The sequence below is a fragment of the Pavona decussata genome, unplaced genomic scaffold, assembly GCF_977016875.1.
Source record: "Pavona decussata unplaced genomic scaffold, jaPavDecu1.1 SCAFFOLD_37, whole genome shotgun sequence".
NCBI lineage: Eukaryota > Metazoa > Cnidaria > Anthozoa > Scleractinia > Agariciidae > Pavona > Pavona decussata.
In genome coordinates, this window is record NW_028145459.1 from 896085 (window position 1) to 909965 (window position 13881).

At 38.4% G+C, this 13881-nt stretch overlaps 1 protein-coding gene across 1 annotated transcript in view; it reads left to right on the forward strand.

The window, feature by feature from the left end:
* Positions 1-572: 572 nt before the first annotated feature.
* LOC146483900 (complement receptor type 1-like) overlaps positions 573-13881 on the forward strand; it is a 100832-nt gene continuing 87523 nt past the window's right edge. Inside the window, exons 1-14 of the mRNA XM_085105503.1 lie at positions 573-816; positions 917-1060; positions 2229-2402; positions 4502-4675; positions 5129-5311; positions 5590-5763; positions 6293-6472; positions 8161-8337; positions 10107-10274; positions 10757-10924; positions 11021-11188; positions 11584-11769; positions 12281-12448; positions 13319-13489. Of these exons, the coding sequence (XP_084961629.1) occupies positions 741-816; positions 917-1060; positions 2229-2402; positions 4502-4675; positions 5129-5311; positions 5590-5763; positions 6293-6472; positions 8161-8337; positions 10107-10274; positions 10757-10924; positions 11021-11188; positions 11584-11769; positions 12281-12448; positions 13319-13489 (2311 nt within the window). The 5' untranslated portion in view covers positions 573-740. The remainder of the gene's footprint in view (positions 817-916; positions 1061-2228; positions 2403-4501; positions 4676-5128; positions 5312-5589; positions 5764-6292; positions 6473-8160; positions 8338-10106; positions 10275-10756; positions 10925-11020; positions 11189-11583; positions 11770-12280; positions 12449-13318; positions 13490-13881) is intronic.

Here is a 13881-nt window from a genome sequence, read left to right on the forward strand (position 1 = left end):
ATAAGCAGCCGGCAGACAAAGTTAAGAAAACGATTTTTCCAATCAATTCAGCGGCGTTCAACCCAGAGCATTTCATTCTCTCCCAGTTCGGTTATTTTTTCCTTTCCAGCTAAAGCGCTAAAACAAAGAGCGGAAGAGAAAGCAAAACTACGGAGTGTCATTCTATTCTAAGCTTCAGCAGGAGCCCATGGGCTCCTGGCTTCAGACTGTCAGCGTGACAAATTTCAGAAGCTATTTCGTAACTTCACGACAGAAGCCCACCCTACCCCCTCCCCACACAAACACACATGCACACATTACCCCTCCCCCTCCAATAGTAATTACTCGCGGTGTGGGTGTGGTGTGTGAATACTACCCCTGATGGACTTCATCCCCAGTAGTCTGGAGTATTTTTGCCATACTCACGCCATCCCGGCAAATATATAAAAACGTGGTATGTGATCATAAGGTGATTGATGCTGAATCGATGTGACAGGAAAGGGAACACCGCCTTTGGAAAGTGTCCAGCAACAGGCGCTAACCAGATATTTTGCACATTTTTCGTTACTGATATCATGTTTTTTGTGAGACGCGTTTCAGCAAGCTTCTTACTTGACAGTAACTTGATCAGTGTCTGAATCGAAGCGTTTATTTTACCGACATCGCAGTCAAGACGTAAACGCCTGAAATATCATTTATACCTCGTCATCAGTCCTTATTAATCACGATCAGGTAAAACATTTATTGTATCCGAGAAAACAATGTGGAAAAAGGTTCTGGTGCTTGCAGTTTTGGCATTCACCTATCCAGTCATAGAGTGTAGGAAGAACAACAAAGGTGAGAATATTATAATATTGCGTTGATTACTTCCTCCTTCGAATTTCGACAAGAAATTTGCGCCAATTGCTTCACACTAATGTCTCAATTCCCTTTTTAGATTCTTCAAAATCAAAGAATTGCCGACGAACGAATGCTAAAGCTTTCAGATACTGCACGAAGTCTTGTACGTCCAATAAGGATTGTAAGGAAAATCAGAAATGTTTATGCGATGGAGATTGCGGATTCAGCTGCGTTTTAAACAGTAAGTATGTTACGAATTGTCGATTCAATTATTACACTAACTGTTTCAGGGGTCCACTAAGAATATATTTCTTTACGCGGTCTGGTATAAATACATGATGACAGAGTAGCTATTTCAAACATCTTGACGTATAGAGGATTCGTTTGGGTCTATCCAGTAAATGTCGTTTACATTGGGTATATGTATTTAAAACTATCCCCATGAACGTCTTCAATGGACAATTTATTCCCCTTGTTCATGGTATTAAGCCATTATTTGACGTTTTGTATATCGTGATTCCAAGAAGTCTGAATGCGTGATTGACCCAGCAGTCAAGAGTTAATATTTAACATAGTCAAGACCAGATAAGCATTATATGTTTAAATGACAGACTTCCTTCATCGTTAGCGTTGGTTGAGATAATAACTTCAAATTTTGTATTCTTTACTTCTAACGCCACTTATAGACCTTTGGTAATGTCCCTACCATTGGAATCAAAACAATTTTAAAGCAGCAGAAACCGAGGGAAAGCCCTTTGAAAGAATTTGTGGGTGAGATGAAATCAGTCAGGCATTTTCCTTATTTTTTTTTTCTTTTCCAAGAAACCGGGATCTGTAGTTACATAATATTTGCTTATTGAAGTCTACGGTCTTTCCAATAAAGTTAATATTTTTAATTTGCATGAAGCCAAACTGTATGAAATTAAAGTTAAAATCCGTATGAAAATTAAAGAAAGAAAGGAAATACTCAAATGCCATCATTTATTCCGCTTAACTCTTATGCCGCATTCTTCAAGGAAATTGTAGCTATTCTATTCATTCCGAAAACAGAACAGGTCGCTTATCCCGTGTTTCTAATACTTGTAATTCAGAAAATGGTCCCCAAAGAACTCGTCCTAAGTTACAAAACGTTTAGTTGCGAGCAATGGCAATGGTTCTCACGGCCAGATGCACACAGTCTTTCCTTGACTAGTGGACGAGCATAAATATCCCTGTGGATGTTGCTTTCTTATAAACATTGATTTAACTTTAACTTTTAACCAGTTCATTAATGGAGGAAGTACAGTCAGCGCAATGCGCTTTCCCATATTTTCATAATAATGTTTGGAGTGTTAGTCCTGCCTCGTTTAGGTAGCTTTCTTTCGCTTACAATAGTTTTTCTTTGTTTTCTTTTGTTTTCGTGGATTTAGATCAAAAGTGTGAAGAGCCACCAAAAGGAAACAACTTGAAGCTTGGCGTCAGCAACGGACCTCTCTTTGGCAGCGTTGTAACGTATTCATGCTCCGAGCCGTACAAGCTGCGCGGATCAGCCAAGCGAACGTGCAGAGCGATAGGAGAATGGGATGGCAAAAAGGCCAAGTGCAGTGAGTATGATATTAATCCCGATCAAAACAGGATATAGTTTAAATCGAAAGGGTTTATAATAAAAGTTGACACTGCCTTTAAAAACTATAACAGGACGTTTCGGCAACCGTTGTTTCAACCTAGCTTCTTCAGCTAAGAATGTAAATGACTAACGACGACCCTGGTGTTATATTAATAAAAATTAAACAATAAATGTGATAATGAACTTTCCAAATACATGTTCTTAAAATTCTTGACGAGAGTTGTAACACTAGCGTAATAATTTTCAGGACACGTTCTTAGAACTTCTTGAGGTTTTTACATATGTTTGGGAACGATAAGTGTTCATTGATTGAGTTGATTTCTCGGAGGATTGCTCTGACGCTTCAAGAAAAAAGTCTTTGTTTTCATTTGGCTTATCAGTCGATAATGTCAATACATTCAAGATCGATTTCGTGTCGGTGAACCATGTGATGTTGGGCAAAATAACGAATTTTTATCCAACGTTTCTATGGCTTCCAGCTGTGGCTTCGGCATGTTCTTTTTAGCGCGCGTGAGGTCTGTCCAATGTAAACACTTGGACAATCTTTCGGCCATTCTTACCATCTCCAACATTCTAAAGAAACCTAACGGCACAATTATTGAAGAAGCTTCCAAAAATGTTATTTATAAGATTAATTACATTACTTAACAAAAGATCGGAAACCAAACGCGTGTTACAAGCTCTATCCGTTAATAACTTTCCAACCCACTTCCTCCGCAAGGCTCCTCAATCCTACACAAAACATGAAACAAGTGCTAAGGATGCCAACCAACGAGGTTCAGTTATTCTACTTTACGCCAAAGAGTTTTCAGAACAAAATTGCGACAGTTCTCCAAGGTTTCAACATCAAAGTCTTGCAGCATAGACCAATTCTTATCATCTCCAACATCTAAAGAAACTAAGGACAAAATAAGTGAGAAGAAGCTTCCAAAGAAGTTATTTATAAGATTAAATGCAAAATTTGCCCTGGTGTTTCATTGCCCAGGCGGCCCACTCGCGCCAAAAACACGCGTCAAGGAACATGCCAAAGCCATAGCGACATTGGATTAACAAAAAAACGGCATTGGCTCAACATCCAAGTTTCACCAACACGAAATCGATCTTGAATGAGTTGACACGACCGTTCAGCCAAATGGAAACAACGAATTTTTCTTGAGTGTGGCATTCAAGATCAAAACAAGATTAATCGATGAACAGATGCCGTTCCCAAACATATTTTTCTTAGAACGTTTATTACCACATTTGTTGTTTAATTTTCATTCACATAACACCAGGGAAGTCGTCAGTCATTTACATTCTTAGCTGAAGAAGGTTCCAGCAGCAACCAAAACGTCCTGTTATAGTTTTTAAAGCAAGTGTCAACTTTAAACCTTTCCCTTTATAACCATTCAAGACAACAAACAAAAATTTTTACTAGCAAATAAATCACTTCCGAAAGCTTAGAACCACCTTTAAATCGTGATTTGATTTGCTATTTGAAAATAGTAGATCACTAAGATTGAAAAAACAACAACAAAACGACAAATAAACATGAGTAATAATATGGTACGGAATACCTAGAATATCAACGCTAAAACAAAAACGTGCTATATATCTGGATACTGTTTGACTCTCATTTGCGCTTTAATTACGCTTTATGTTCTACTATTATTGGCAATGGAGTCATCCCTCAGTCATCCCTAGTCTCTATAGATAAACTAAGATACACCGGAATGACACGTTACATACACACTCACATTCAGGTAATTATGCCATATCTGATGAGTTCCTGAAAAACGATGAGAAAGGTCAAGTTTTTTTGTTAATTGTCTCTCGAGCAACAATAAAAATCTCCTTTGGGTTCTCTAGAATTTAGACTGATAAGTCCATGTATTCTCATTAAAAGTAAACAAGAAATATGGGGCGTGGGTGGGCAGGAGGAAAGACCTCTGAACAATTGTGTGGGTTAAAGGAAACTGAAATAAAAGTAAACTGAGCCTACCAGGTAAAATTCACCCTGTACTTGATCCCGGGGGACTATCCTTTTAAACAAGTTGTTTCGTTTTTAACTAACTCTCCAATTCGCATTTAATTTAGGAATCATGTGCAAAGATCCAGGAGAAATAACACATGGAAACAGACGAGTTGACGGTTTCCAGGCAGGAAAGACGATTCAGTATTGGTGTTTTGATGCTTACACACTGGAGGGATCAAGCAGGATCAGGTGTCAAAATTCAGGACAATGGAGTTCTCGTAAACCAGTTTGCACTCGTACGTAACGCAATCAAAATTGCTATTAGTATTTACAATTGTTTTTGTAAAATAATCGATAAGAAAACAATAACAAAAGGAAAAAACTTTTTCCTATAACTCAGGATTTTTAGTTAATCTTTCCACGAGAATCGTTACCACTTCCGTGCAAAGCCATTGCAAAGTAAGTTATTTCGACTTCTCGAATTTATTAGGATGCTCACGAACTTAAAAGTTTAAGCTGTTACCGAACTTAAGTTTTCATCAATGCTTTCAAACTGCGAGTTACATTTGAAAATTCGTTTAACGAGCGTATTAGAGGAGAAACGTGTAGCAGAAATCAACAATCATGACTTAGCTACATATACCCGCTATAATGACGGGCTTTTCCAATGTACAACACGTAGAGATTTTTTCTACTAACAAGATTTATCAAATCTCAATAAAGCCGTGTTCTTTTCGCTCCTTCTACAGTTCCACCTTGTAACCCGCCCCCTATCCCCGAGACTGCTTCAGTCGTCTACCCGCGAAGAATGCCCAAAACATTTCGTTTCAGTGATCGCGTCTTATTAAAATGCAAATATGGCTACTTCAAGTCAGGAACTGGGGTTTTACAATGTGTGGGTAACACCTGGCGAGGAGGGATTACATGTTCACGTAAGTTTTTCCTGTACGTTTTTTTGTGTACTTTTATATTCGCTTGCCGTTTGTCTTCAAGACTAACATGGTATGACTGTATTACAAAGTAGCCGCTTGGACGTGTGTTACTGATCGCCAGCTCTTGGTGACTTACAAGTCACACATTCGAGCCCTTCTTCTTCTTCTTCTTCTTCTTCTTCTTCTTCTTCTTCTTCTTCTTCTTCCTTTTGTGAAGTGTTCAGTCTAAGTATACAACGTTTAATCTCATATGACATAATTTCAATTAATTTTTACAGCTAAAAGCTGCGGTGGTCCTGGTACGATATCCAATGGGAGGGTTATAGGATACGTATATTCTTTCAAGGAAAAGGTGCGATACGTCTGTGATGAGGGCTACCAGCTCAAAGGACCTGCTTACAGACAGTGCCAGGCCAACGAGAAATGGAGTGGAGAACAGCCTATTTGCGAAGGTAAAACGTCTTTAAAAAGAAGCGTTGGTTGGTATTGAAAGCCATGACTAAATGGCTATTGCTACCTATTTAGTCACAGCTGACTATTTGATTTCTCTCTTGGGGTAATTTTGTGAATCATGAAATGCCCCTCTATCCCTCAATTCTATGGACGAATTCTTTTAAGATTTATGAAAATTAAGGAATGAAGTCTTAACTATATTTTTCAAATAAACGATGAAATATTTATTGTTTTTTGAACTTCGGAACGCTTATAAGCTTAATGGTTAAAACTTCCCCACCGTTACCCCTTTCTTCCACCGTAAGGAGATATATATAAAAAAATCTTCTCATTGTCGGTAGAATTTTTACACTTGAGTGGTATATTGATTCACGATTGAAGATGCCTCTTAGCTGTTTACTAATTTTTTTTTTCAGGGTAAGCTCCTCCTTAACTGCCGGCATTCTGCATACAGAATAAAAATGTTAGCAATAAATTACCAGTTTTTTTTCTGATTTGAATAACGATATTTGGCTCTTTTTTCCATAGTTGTAAATTGTGGTCCCCTAAACAAGCCACAACATGGAGACATTATTGAGCAAGTAGATTTCACGTTTGGAAATAGAATAGTATTCGAGTGCACTAAGACTGGACGCGAACTGAATGGCTCTAGAGTGAGAATATGCCAGAGTGATGGCACCTGGAGTGGCTTTTCTACAACATGCGAGCGTAAGTGAATTCAAATAGAGACGATTATCATGTTAATATAACATTTATTTAAGCCGAATGAAGCCACGAGCAGGTTATCCCCGTTGAGAACATAAAGAATTTGAACGCCGGCTTTGACCAAGGAGTTTCCATTATATCTATCTTTACAATATCCCCTTACTTTCGAACGAGACATAACAGGATTTTTTTCTTTTATTTATACTTAAGGTGGCCCGATACATCTATTTTCGTAAGGGGCGTCTGTTTTCAATTCACATTTTCGACCGAACATGGTTTTCAAAGAAAATGCCTGTTATTGGGAAAATGAAAAGAAGTTTTTCCTTCATGTTACTCTGAACAGGTGCTGGAACCTCACGGATTTCAGGAACCAAGTTTTAAATAAATCGGCTCCACACAACTTTCATAGCAAATTGTGATTTAAATTGTTACTATAATATTATGTACGCGCATTTAGCCATAATTACTACGAAAAGGGTTAAAACAACAAAGAATCGCACCTACCAGAACAAAGGTAAACATGTCTTGTAACTTGAGTATCAGAGTCACAGCGATAAGAAATGGTTTTGTTGAATTATACGCCTTGCCGGTTGCAATTATCGCAACTACTTTGTTTTCCAGGACTCGTTCAATTTTATGCTCTTTTTGTCTTATTTCATAAAACCGTCGTGAGCACCCAAAAAACAGTCGATAACAAAACTCCAGACCAAGTTTATCTTTATTCTGACGATACATTTTTCTGAAATAAGACAGCAAATTCGGGTCACTCGTGAGCTGCTCGACCAAACTGCTCTCAGTCTGAAAACCGTTTTGTTGAAAAAGAAACAAATCAATATCACACAACCAGTTTGGAATTCCTCGCGGGACGATTTGTCACATCTGCCACTTGGGAGTTCACAAGATATATTTACCTCTGTTCTGGTAAGTGCGATTCTTTGTTGCTTTAATCCTTTTCGAAGTTATTATTTCTAAATGCGTGTATATGTACATAGTATTCTCGTAACATTTTAAATCACCGTTTGCTATGAAAGTTGCGTGGAGCCGATTTATTTGAAACTTGGCCCCTTAAATCTTTGAGGTTCCACCTCCTGGACAGAGTAATATGTAAGAAAACTTCTGCTTCAATTGTTCGCGAAAATTGCTGAAAATTTTTGTTAATTCGCACCGATCTCAGTAAAAGTACGCTTTTGAAAAACTTAAAGCATTCCTTTTTCGATAATCGACCGCAGCGGAGCGGTCGAAAATTTGAATAAAAAACGGTGGTAAACAGTCGGTCCTTAAGGAAATAAATAGTATCGGGCCACCTTAAACCACCTCCCCCCCCCCCCCCCCCCCTCCTGCCTTTTATTTTATTAAAAGAAAACGCGCGCATAAATAATCCTTTTCATTCACAAGCTTGCCTATAGAAGGCTTTGACTTTCATGTACTTGTCGTTTTATTACACTTTACAATTTTAGCCTTGGGTTAATTATTACAATGTTAAACACTAGGTAAAAAAAATGTTTTCGTGAAACTTTAAGCCAAAAAGGAAAAGGAAAAAAGGAAAGAATTAATTACAAAGGAACAAAAGCAATAACGTGAACCACGTTGACTTTATTCGTTTTTTTGTTTATTCGTTTGTTTGTTTGTTTGTTTGTTTGTTTTTTTTATAGAAAGAATTACTCTTATTTAATCTTAATTTGTGACCATAGTTGTAAAATGCAATGATCCTGGAACACCCATGAATGGAAGGCAAATTGTCAGCAAAGGTTACGTTTATGGAGGGTCGGTGGCCTTTGCCTGTGACACGAATTACACCTTACAAGGAAAAGCTGGTATCATCTGTAAAGTTGATAAGAGTTGGTCTGGTTCTGTGCCACAGTGTCAAGGTAAGTACAATATGTCGACAAAGTGCATCATGATTAATAGATTGTTTCATTTAAGCGAAAGATGAGCGATAAACTAAGATGACATGTTCCATTTATTTATTTTCCATGTTGAGTTATTTGATTATTTAATTCGTAAATTAGCATTTTAGTATGTGACCTAGAATTAGCGACAACGAAAATACCTAAATTTTTATTCCAGTGCAATATTTTATTTGAAAATGTGAAAACTGCAATGTCTTAGTCGTCTGGTTTCATCGAAAGAGTTCATAACTAAAGGTAGTTTGGCCACAGAAAAGAGATTCGAGCGCTGATGTTTCGAGCGTAAGCCCTTCGTCAGAGCGAATCAATGAATTGTGGGCTTTTGGTGGTTTATATAGTAAGCAGTGGAGCTACGTTATTGGTGTGTGCATGGCAACGTGGAAAACTACAATAAATTAGTTGAATGAAAAGCGTTCATTGATTCCGTGGGGATCAAGAGTGCCTATTCCGAAGATGAACTTTTGTTCCAAAGTTTTGCGGGTTTCTTTGCTACCATGATGTAGGGAAATGCCACAGAAATGCCACAGACGTCAGGGTAACAGAGAAAAAAACGAGATAAATATCACGCAGGTATCGCGCTCCATTTTCGACTAAATATTATAACACTTAACATAGCGATCACGTGACTATCAACGACCACGTTTATCAGATAAAAAGAAAAACCAATAACAACGCTTGGCAAGTTTCAGGAAGATAAATAGAGCAGTAAAATAAGTTCAAGCCTTGAGGCTTGAGAAACCAGATGTCGGAACAACTAATTGTCGCCGATACTCAGTATCAGTGTCAGGTCATTATTTCCATGGTTTGCTTAACTCCATCAAGTATCAAAATTACACGGTAAGGGCTACGTCCTTGCATTGAACTCATACAACACATGCACATCCTCTTTTCCCATATCCTCATCATAAAACTCAAACGAAATCCTTTAATTATACTCTCGGCCCTCCTCTACTTCGTTAAGGACGTTGCCTTTCAAAAGTTGGCTAGGCTGCCTTCGGTCACGAAGCTGACGTCTGTCAGTAGTGACCTCTTTGTCCAAGATAATAATGTTTAAGTTGACCAAACCTGCATGCTTGTGATCTTTAATTTCCTCCACACCACCGAAACCGTGGTGTTTTGTACGCTGGCCGTTGTCCATCAGCGCCTTTATTCCCCTCATTTGGTCCCCTCGCGCTTTTAAAAATGGCTACTTGATGGACAGCCTTCTGCTGACTTCAACTCCTGAAGTGCTGCCATGTATTTTGCAGTTTCGAAGGTCATCTGAAAGCCATAAGAAGACGTCCCTGCATTTACGCATCCCTAATGCGACGTAGAACACTGTCCCAGATCCTAAGCATTTGCACAATTGGTAATGGGTTTAATGAAAATGCTGAATTAGCTAAAGCGACTTTGCTCGGTCTCGTTGGGGGTAAGAAGACCTACCATCAATTTGTAAACCTCGCTTCCTCGCATACTCAAAAGAATAAACAGATGTTAGGTTTTGTCACCTGAGATGTCATCTGTAATCCTATTTGCTGCGAAATAATTGCCCCGTATAATGTTGTTAGGCTTCCTCTCTCTTGTCAAAAAATTCATCCAATCTTTTCGTTGTTGCCAAATGAAGTGTATTAACAGAAAGCAAAAAGCCACGGAAAACAAAAACACCTTGCTTGAAAGCGGTCATGTGCTCAAATATAAACAACGTCACAAATTGTTACTTATGACACGTCTTCAAACGTTTTCTTTAACAGCTCCTTGCTCCGATCCTGGTGCTCCTTACCAAGGAAATAGAATTGGAAACGACTTTCGCCATGACCACACAGTTACCTTTACTTGTCCCAGAGATTACCTCATGGAGGGCGTGCCAGCTATTCGGTGTTCGAATGGTAAATGGAGCGATAAGATACCAAGTTGCAAAGGTAAGTGGTGTTTATGTTGACGATGATTTAAAGATCATTTTTACCTTTTTGTTAAGACTTCGAATTGAGTGAAGCTCCGGGTAACAAATTTATACCAAAAGCCTCAGTTTGATGTCAAAAGAACATTTTTCCGGGCGTCGTCTTGACAGCCAAACGACATTGATTTTAATTTATTTTGGACGTTATGTGGATCTTTAGGTCTATTCTCCTTCTGCTTGTAAATTTTCTAACGTTTAAACAAAGTGGAAATAAAATATCACATGATGACAATTTTTTTTATCTCAATTTTAAGAGCGGGGTGTGGAGAAGAGGTAACTTTTGGCGATTGCATTTCAGTTCTTTTACGCGTGTATTGCAAGCTCTATTTTTCTTTGTCTGTGCTTTTGTTTTTGCACCGTGTGCTACACCTCACATATTCCAAGTTTCGTGTAATTCCTATCAGCCTTAATTTGTCCTTTGCCTTTTAATTTTGATTTCTATAGCTCCATGCCACGAGCCCGCCATTCCAGCGCATGGATGGAAATGGGGTCAAGATTTCAGGCATAGGCATTCTGTAAGGTTTCGCTGTTTTGGAGGTTATCAAATAATTGGTGCTGCCTTTATCACGTGTAATGATGGTACATGGGACAGCCAGGTTCCGGTCTGCAAAGGTTTGGATAATTTTGCATCTAAATCAAACAAATATTATTTGCAATTTGTTAGAGATTTGAAGGAGACAATAAAACGTGAATTGTTGGTTTTAATAGGTATTTGTAGAAGACCAAACACACCATATAACGGAAGATTACATGGAAACAGCTTCCTAGATGGAGATGAGGTTACCTTTTCTTGCGAGAGGAATTATGATTTATTTGGGGACACCACAATGCGCTGTGTTGGTCGGACGTGGAATGCTGAGGTACCAGAGTGCAAAGGTGGGTGTCTTGTTTTCTTTGAAATGCGTAGCGGAGAAAAATGAAACTATGAAGAAAAAACAATCAATCATGAAGGCATACAAGCAGAAATTTACCCAAACCGTTTTGAGAGGGTTACCTTTACATTTTTTTAATATGTTAGCAAGCACCACGGAAGTATATCTGAAGTTATGGAAAGGTTCAAAAAAACTCTTCCGGCCAAAAAGAAACAACAACAAAAAAGATAAAACGACCGTTCTAGAAATGGATGAAATAATTGACTAAGGGCCAATAAACAGCTACTGGAACCACAAATTTTATCAACAAGAATGGAACAGTAGCAGACCAATCGACCTTGCTGGAATGTTACCGACATTAAGTAATATTGAGAATTGTCCATCGAATTTTTTTTGTAGCTCGATGCAGTTTTATTGGAAGGCCAGAACACGGCTATTATATGAAGGGCATGAGGAGTGTAGGTGACATGATTAAACATGGTGAACAAATAAGTTACGGCTGCTTGAGAGGTTACACTATGGTGGGAGCCAATATGCAGGAATGTAATAATGGCCGCTGGACCAATGACAGACCAGAATGCAAAGGTAGTTTAGATTCGAGTAGCTAGAATGTAATTATGATTGACCATTCAACAACGTTTGCATTTTTTTTAATACTTACTTCTAAAATCATTTTGAATATCAGATAACGGGATCGAAAAACTTTCGTAAAAGACCGCTTTATGTGTGCCACTGCTCTGTGGCTAGATTAACGATACCATCCTATATTGAGATGTTTCCTAATTATCGTTTCTTAACAATAACCAATCGTTTTCCAGCAATACACTATTGTAAAGAAATAATACTTCGGAGGACTTCGTAAATGTAGTCCCTGTAGTTAAAGTTAAGACAGCTTTAACAAAGACAATGTTCAGTTAATAAAATTTCTTCGTGCATAGGTCCACGATGGTCGTTAGAAATTGTCACCTAACTTCTATCGCCAACCTTATGTCAGCCCCTCTAGTCAGCTGTCTAGTTATTTTTTCTTTACCTTTGTCTGTCATGCCCTCCAATAGCGAGGTATGGTTTATGACTTTTTGGCTTTCGTTAATGCTAGCTTCCTGTCTATCGCCTGGCCCTATAGCTGATGGGATAAAGATTGGTTCTGACTATGGCCACGGAAGAACAGTTCAATATCAATGTAATGACGAGTACACACTTGATGGGCGAGAGGAACTGGTCTGCAATGATGGAGCATGGAGCTTTGATCCACCGACATGTAAAGGTATGTAATTTTAGCTATTAATTTTCATTTAGAATTTCCGGTTATTTAATTTCTTGAGATTAAACTGAGAGTTTCTATGTGTTTGCCGATTTTCCGTCCCATAATTGCTCCTCTTCCTCTGTCGCCGAAACATACATATGATACATATAACGAAATTCACATGGCAACTAAATACTTATGGAGCAGAATCTCAAATGATACTCGACGTAATTTACTTAGCCTGCGAGCAAGCTCTCTTGGGGGTGGGGGGCGGGAGGGAGAAAGAGGAGAGAGCTTGCAACGATGTCTCAGGAATTTGAATGCCGCCCCCCACCCCCAAGAGAGCTTGCTCGCAGGCTATAATTTACTTGACTCGGGCAACACGTTCTGGAGTTGGGTTGACTCGAAGAAAGCGGTTCATAGTCGGTTCAATTTGTCCGTCCGAAAAAGGCTCCATGGCACATGGGCACCATCCTGAAAAGGAGTTTGCTAGATCCACATCGTATTACACGTTTTGGTCAGATATTTAGTGCAAATCAGTTCTCCCCGACAACTGTTAATTGCTCATGGCCAGAAATGACATTCAAAGAAGAAAGGCGTCTTATTTCATCTGACAAAACTTCACATTCAGCTTCACTCATAACTTGGGAGATCTTAAGCAATACGCTGCTAATAATGTCATGAAGGTTTATCTACTGTATTTGGCGACAGTGTAAGAAATAGTCTCCTCTTGAAAGGAGAGCGCGATAACGCTTCAAAGAAAAAATTAACAGCGAATTCCTGATATGTCACTAAAGAAAAGATAGCATTGACTGGAAGGAAGGGTTCTGAATTTGGTCTCAAGAATCCACTGGAGAATATTGGATTGAGTGATTGTTTCCTTCATTTTAGCTCCATGTCCTGATCCAGGAGCACCGGTCAATGGAAGAATGAGAAATAATGCAAACTTGAGACACAACTCGTTAGTGCAGTTTGTATGTGATGATAATCATCAACTTGACGGTAATCGATGGATTCGATGTGTTGATGGTTCTTGGAGTGATTCTGTGCCTAAGTGTATTGGTAAGAATAAATAAATAAATAATGCTAATAAATAATCTATTTCAAACCTTTGACAAAAATGTTCATCGCTGTTTCGTTGATATGTTTTATTTTTTCTAATTTTGAGTATTTCACAGGTTCGAATTTGATATTTACTAAGTTCTTTCATTTTTATACCGTTATTTAATACGTTTAGGTGTGTGTGGGAGTAAATCAAATATAATTTTAGAAAAAAGGCATGGTGTCAAAAAGGCCTCAAGAAACGGAAACTTTCATAGGGCTAATGCTTAAGAGAACAACATATCGGGTGAAGTGCGGAACGAACAATTTCTCTGTTGTTTTATTTGACTTATTCAAACATAAATTGTTTAGCTCCGATGTGCAGCCTTATCTATCCCGAGAGGAGAGAAAAG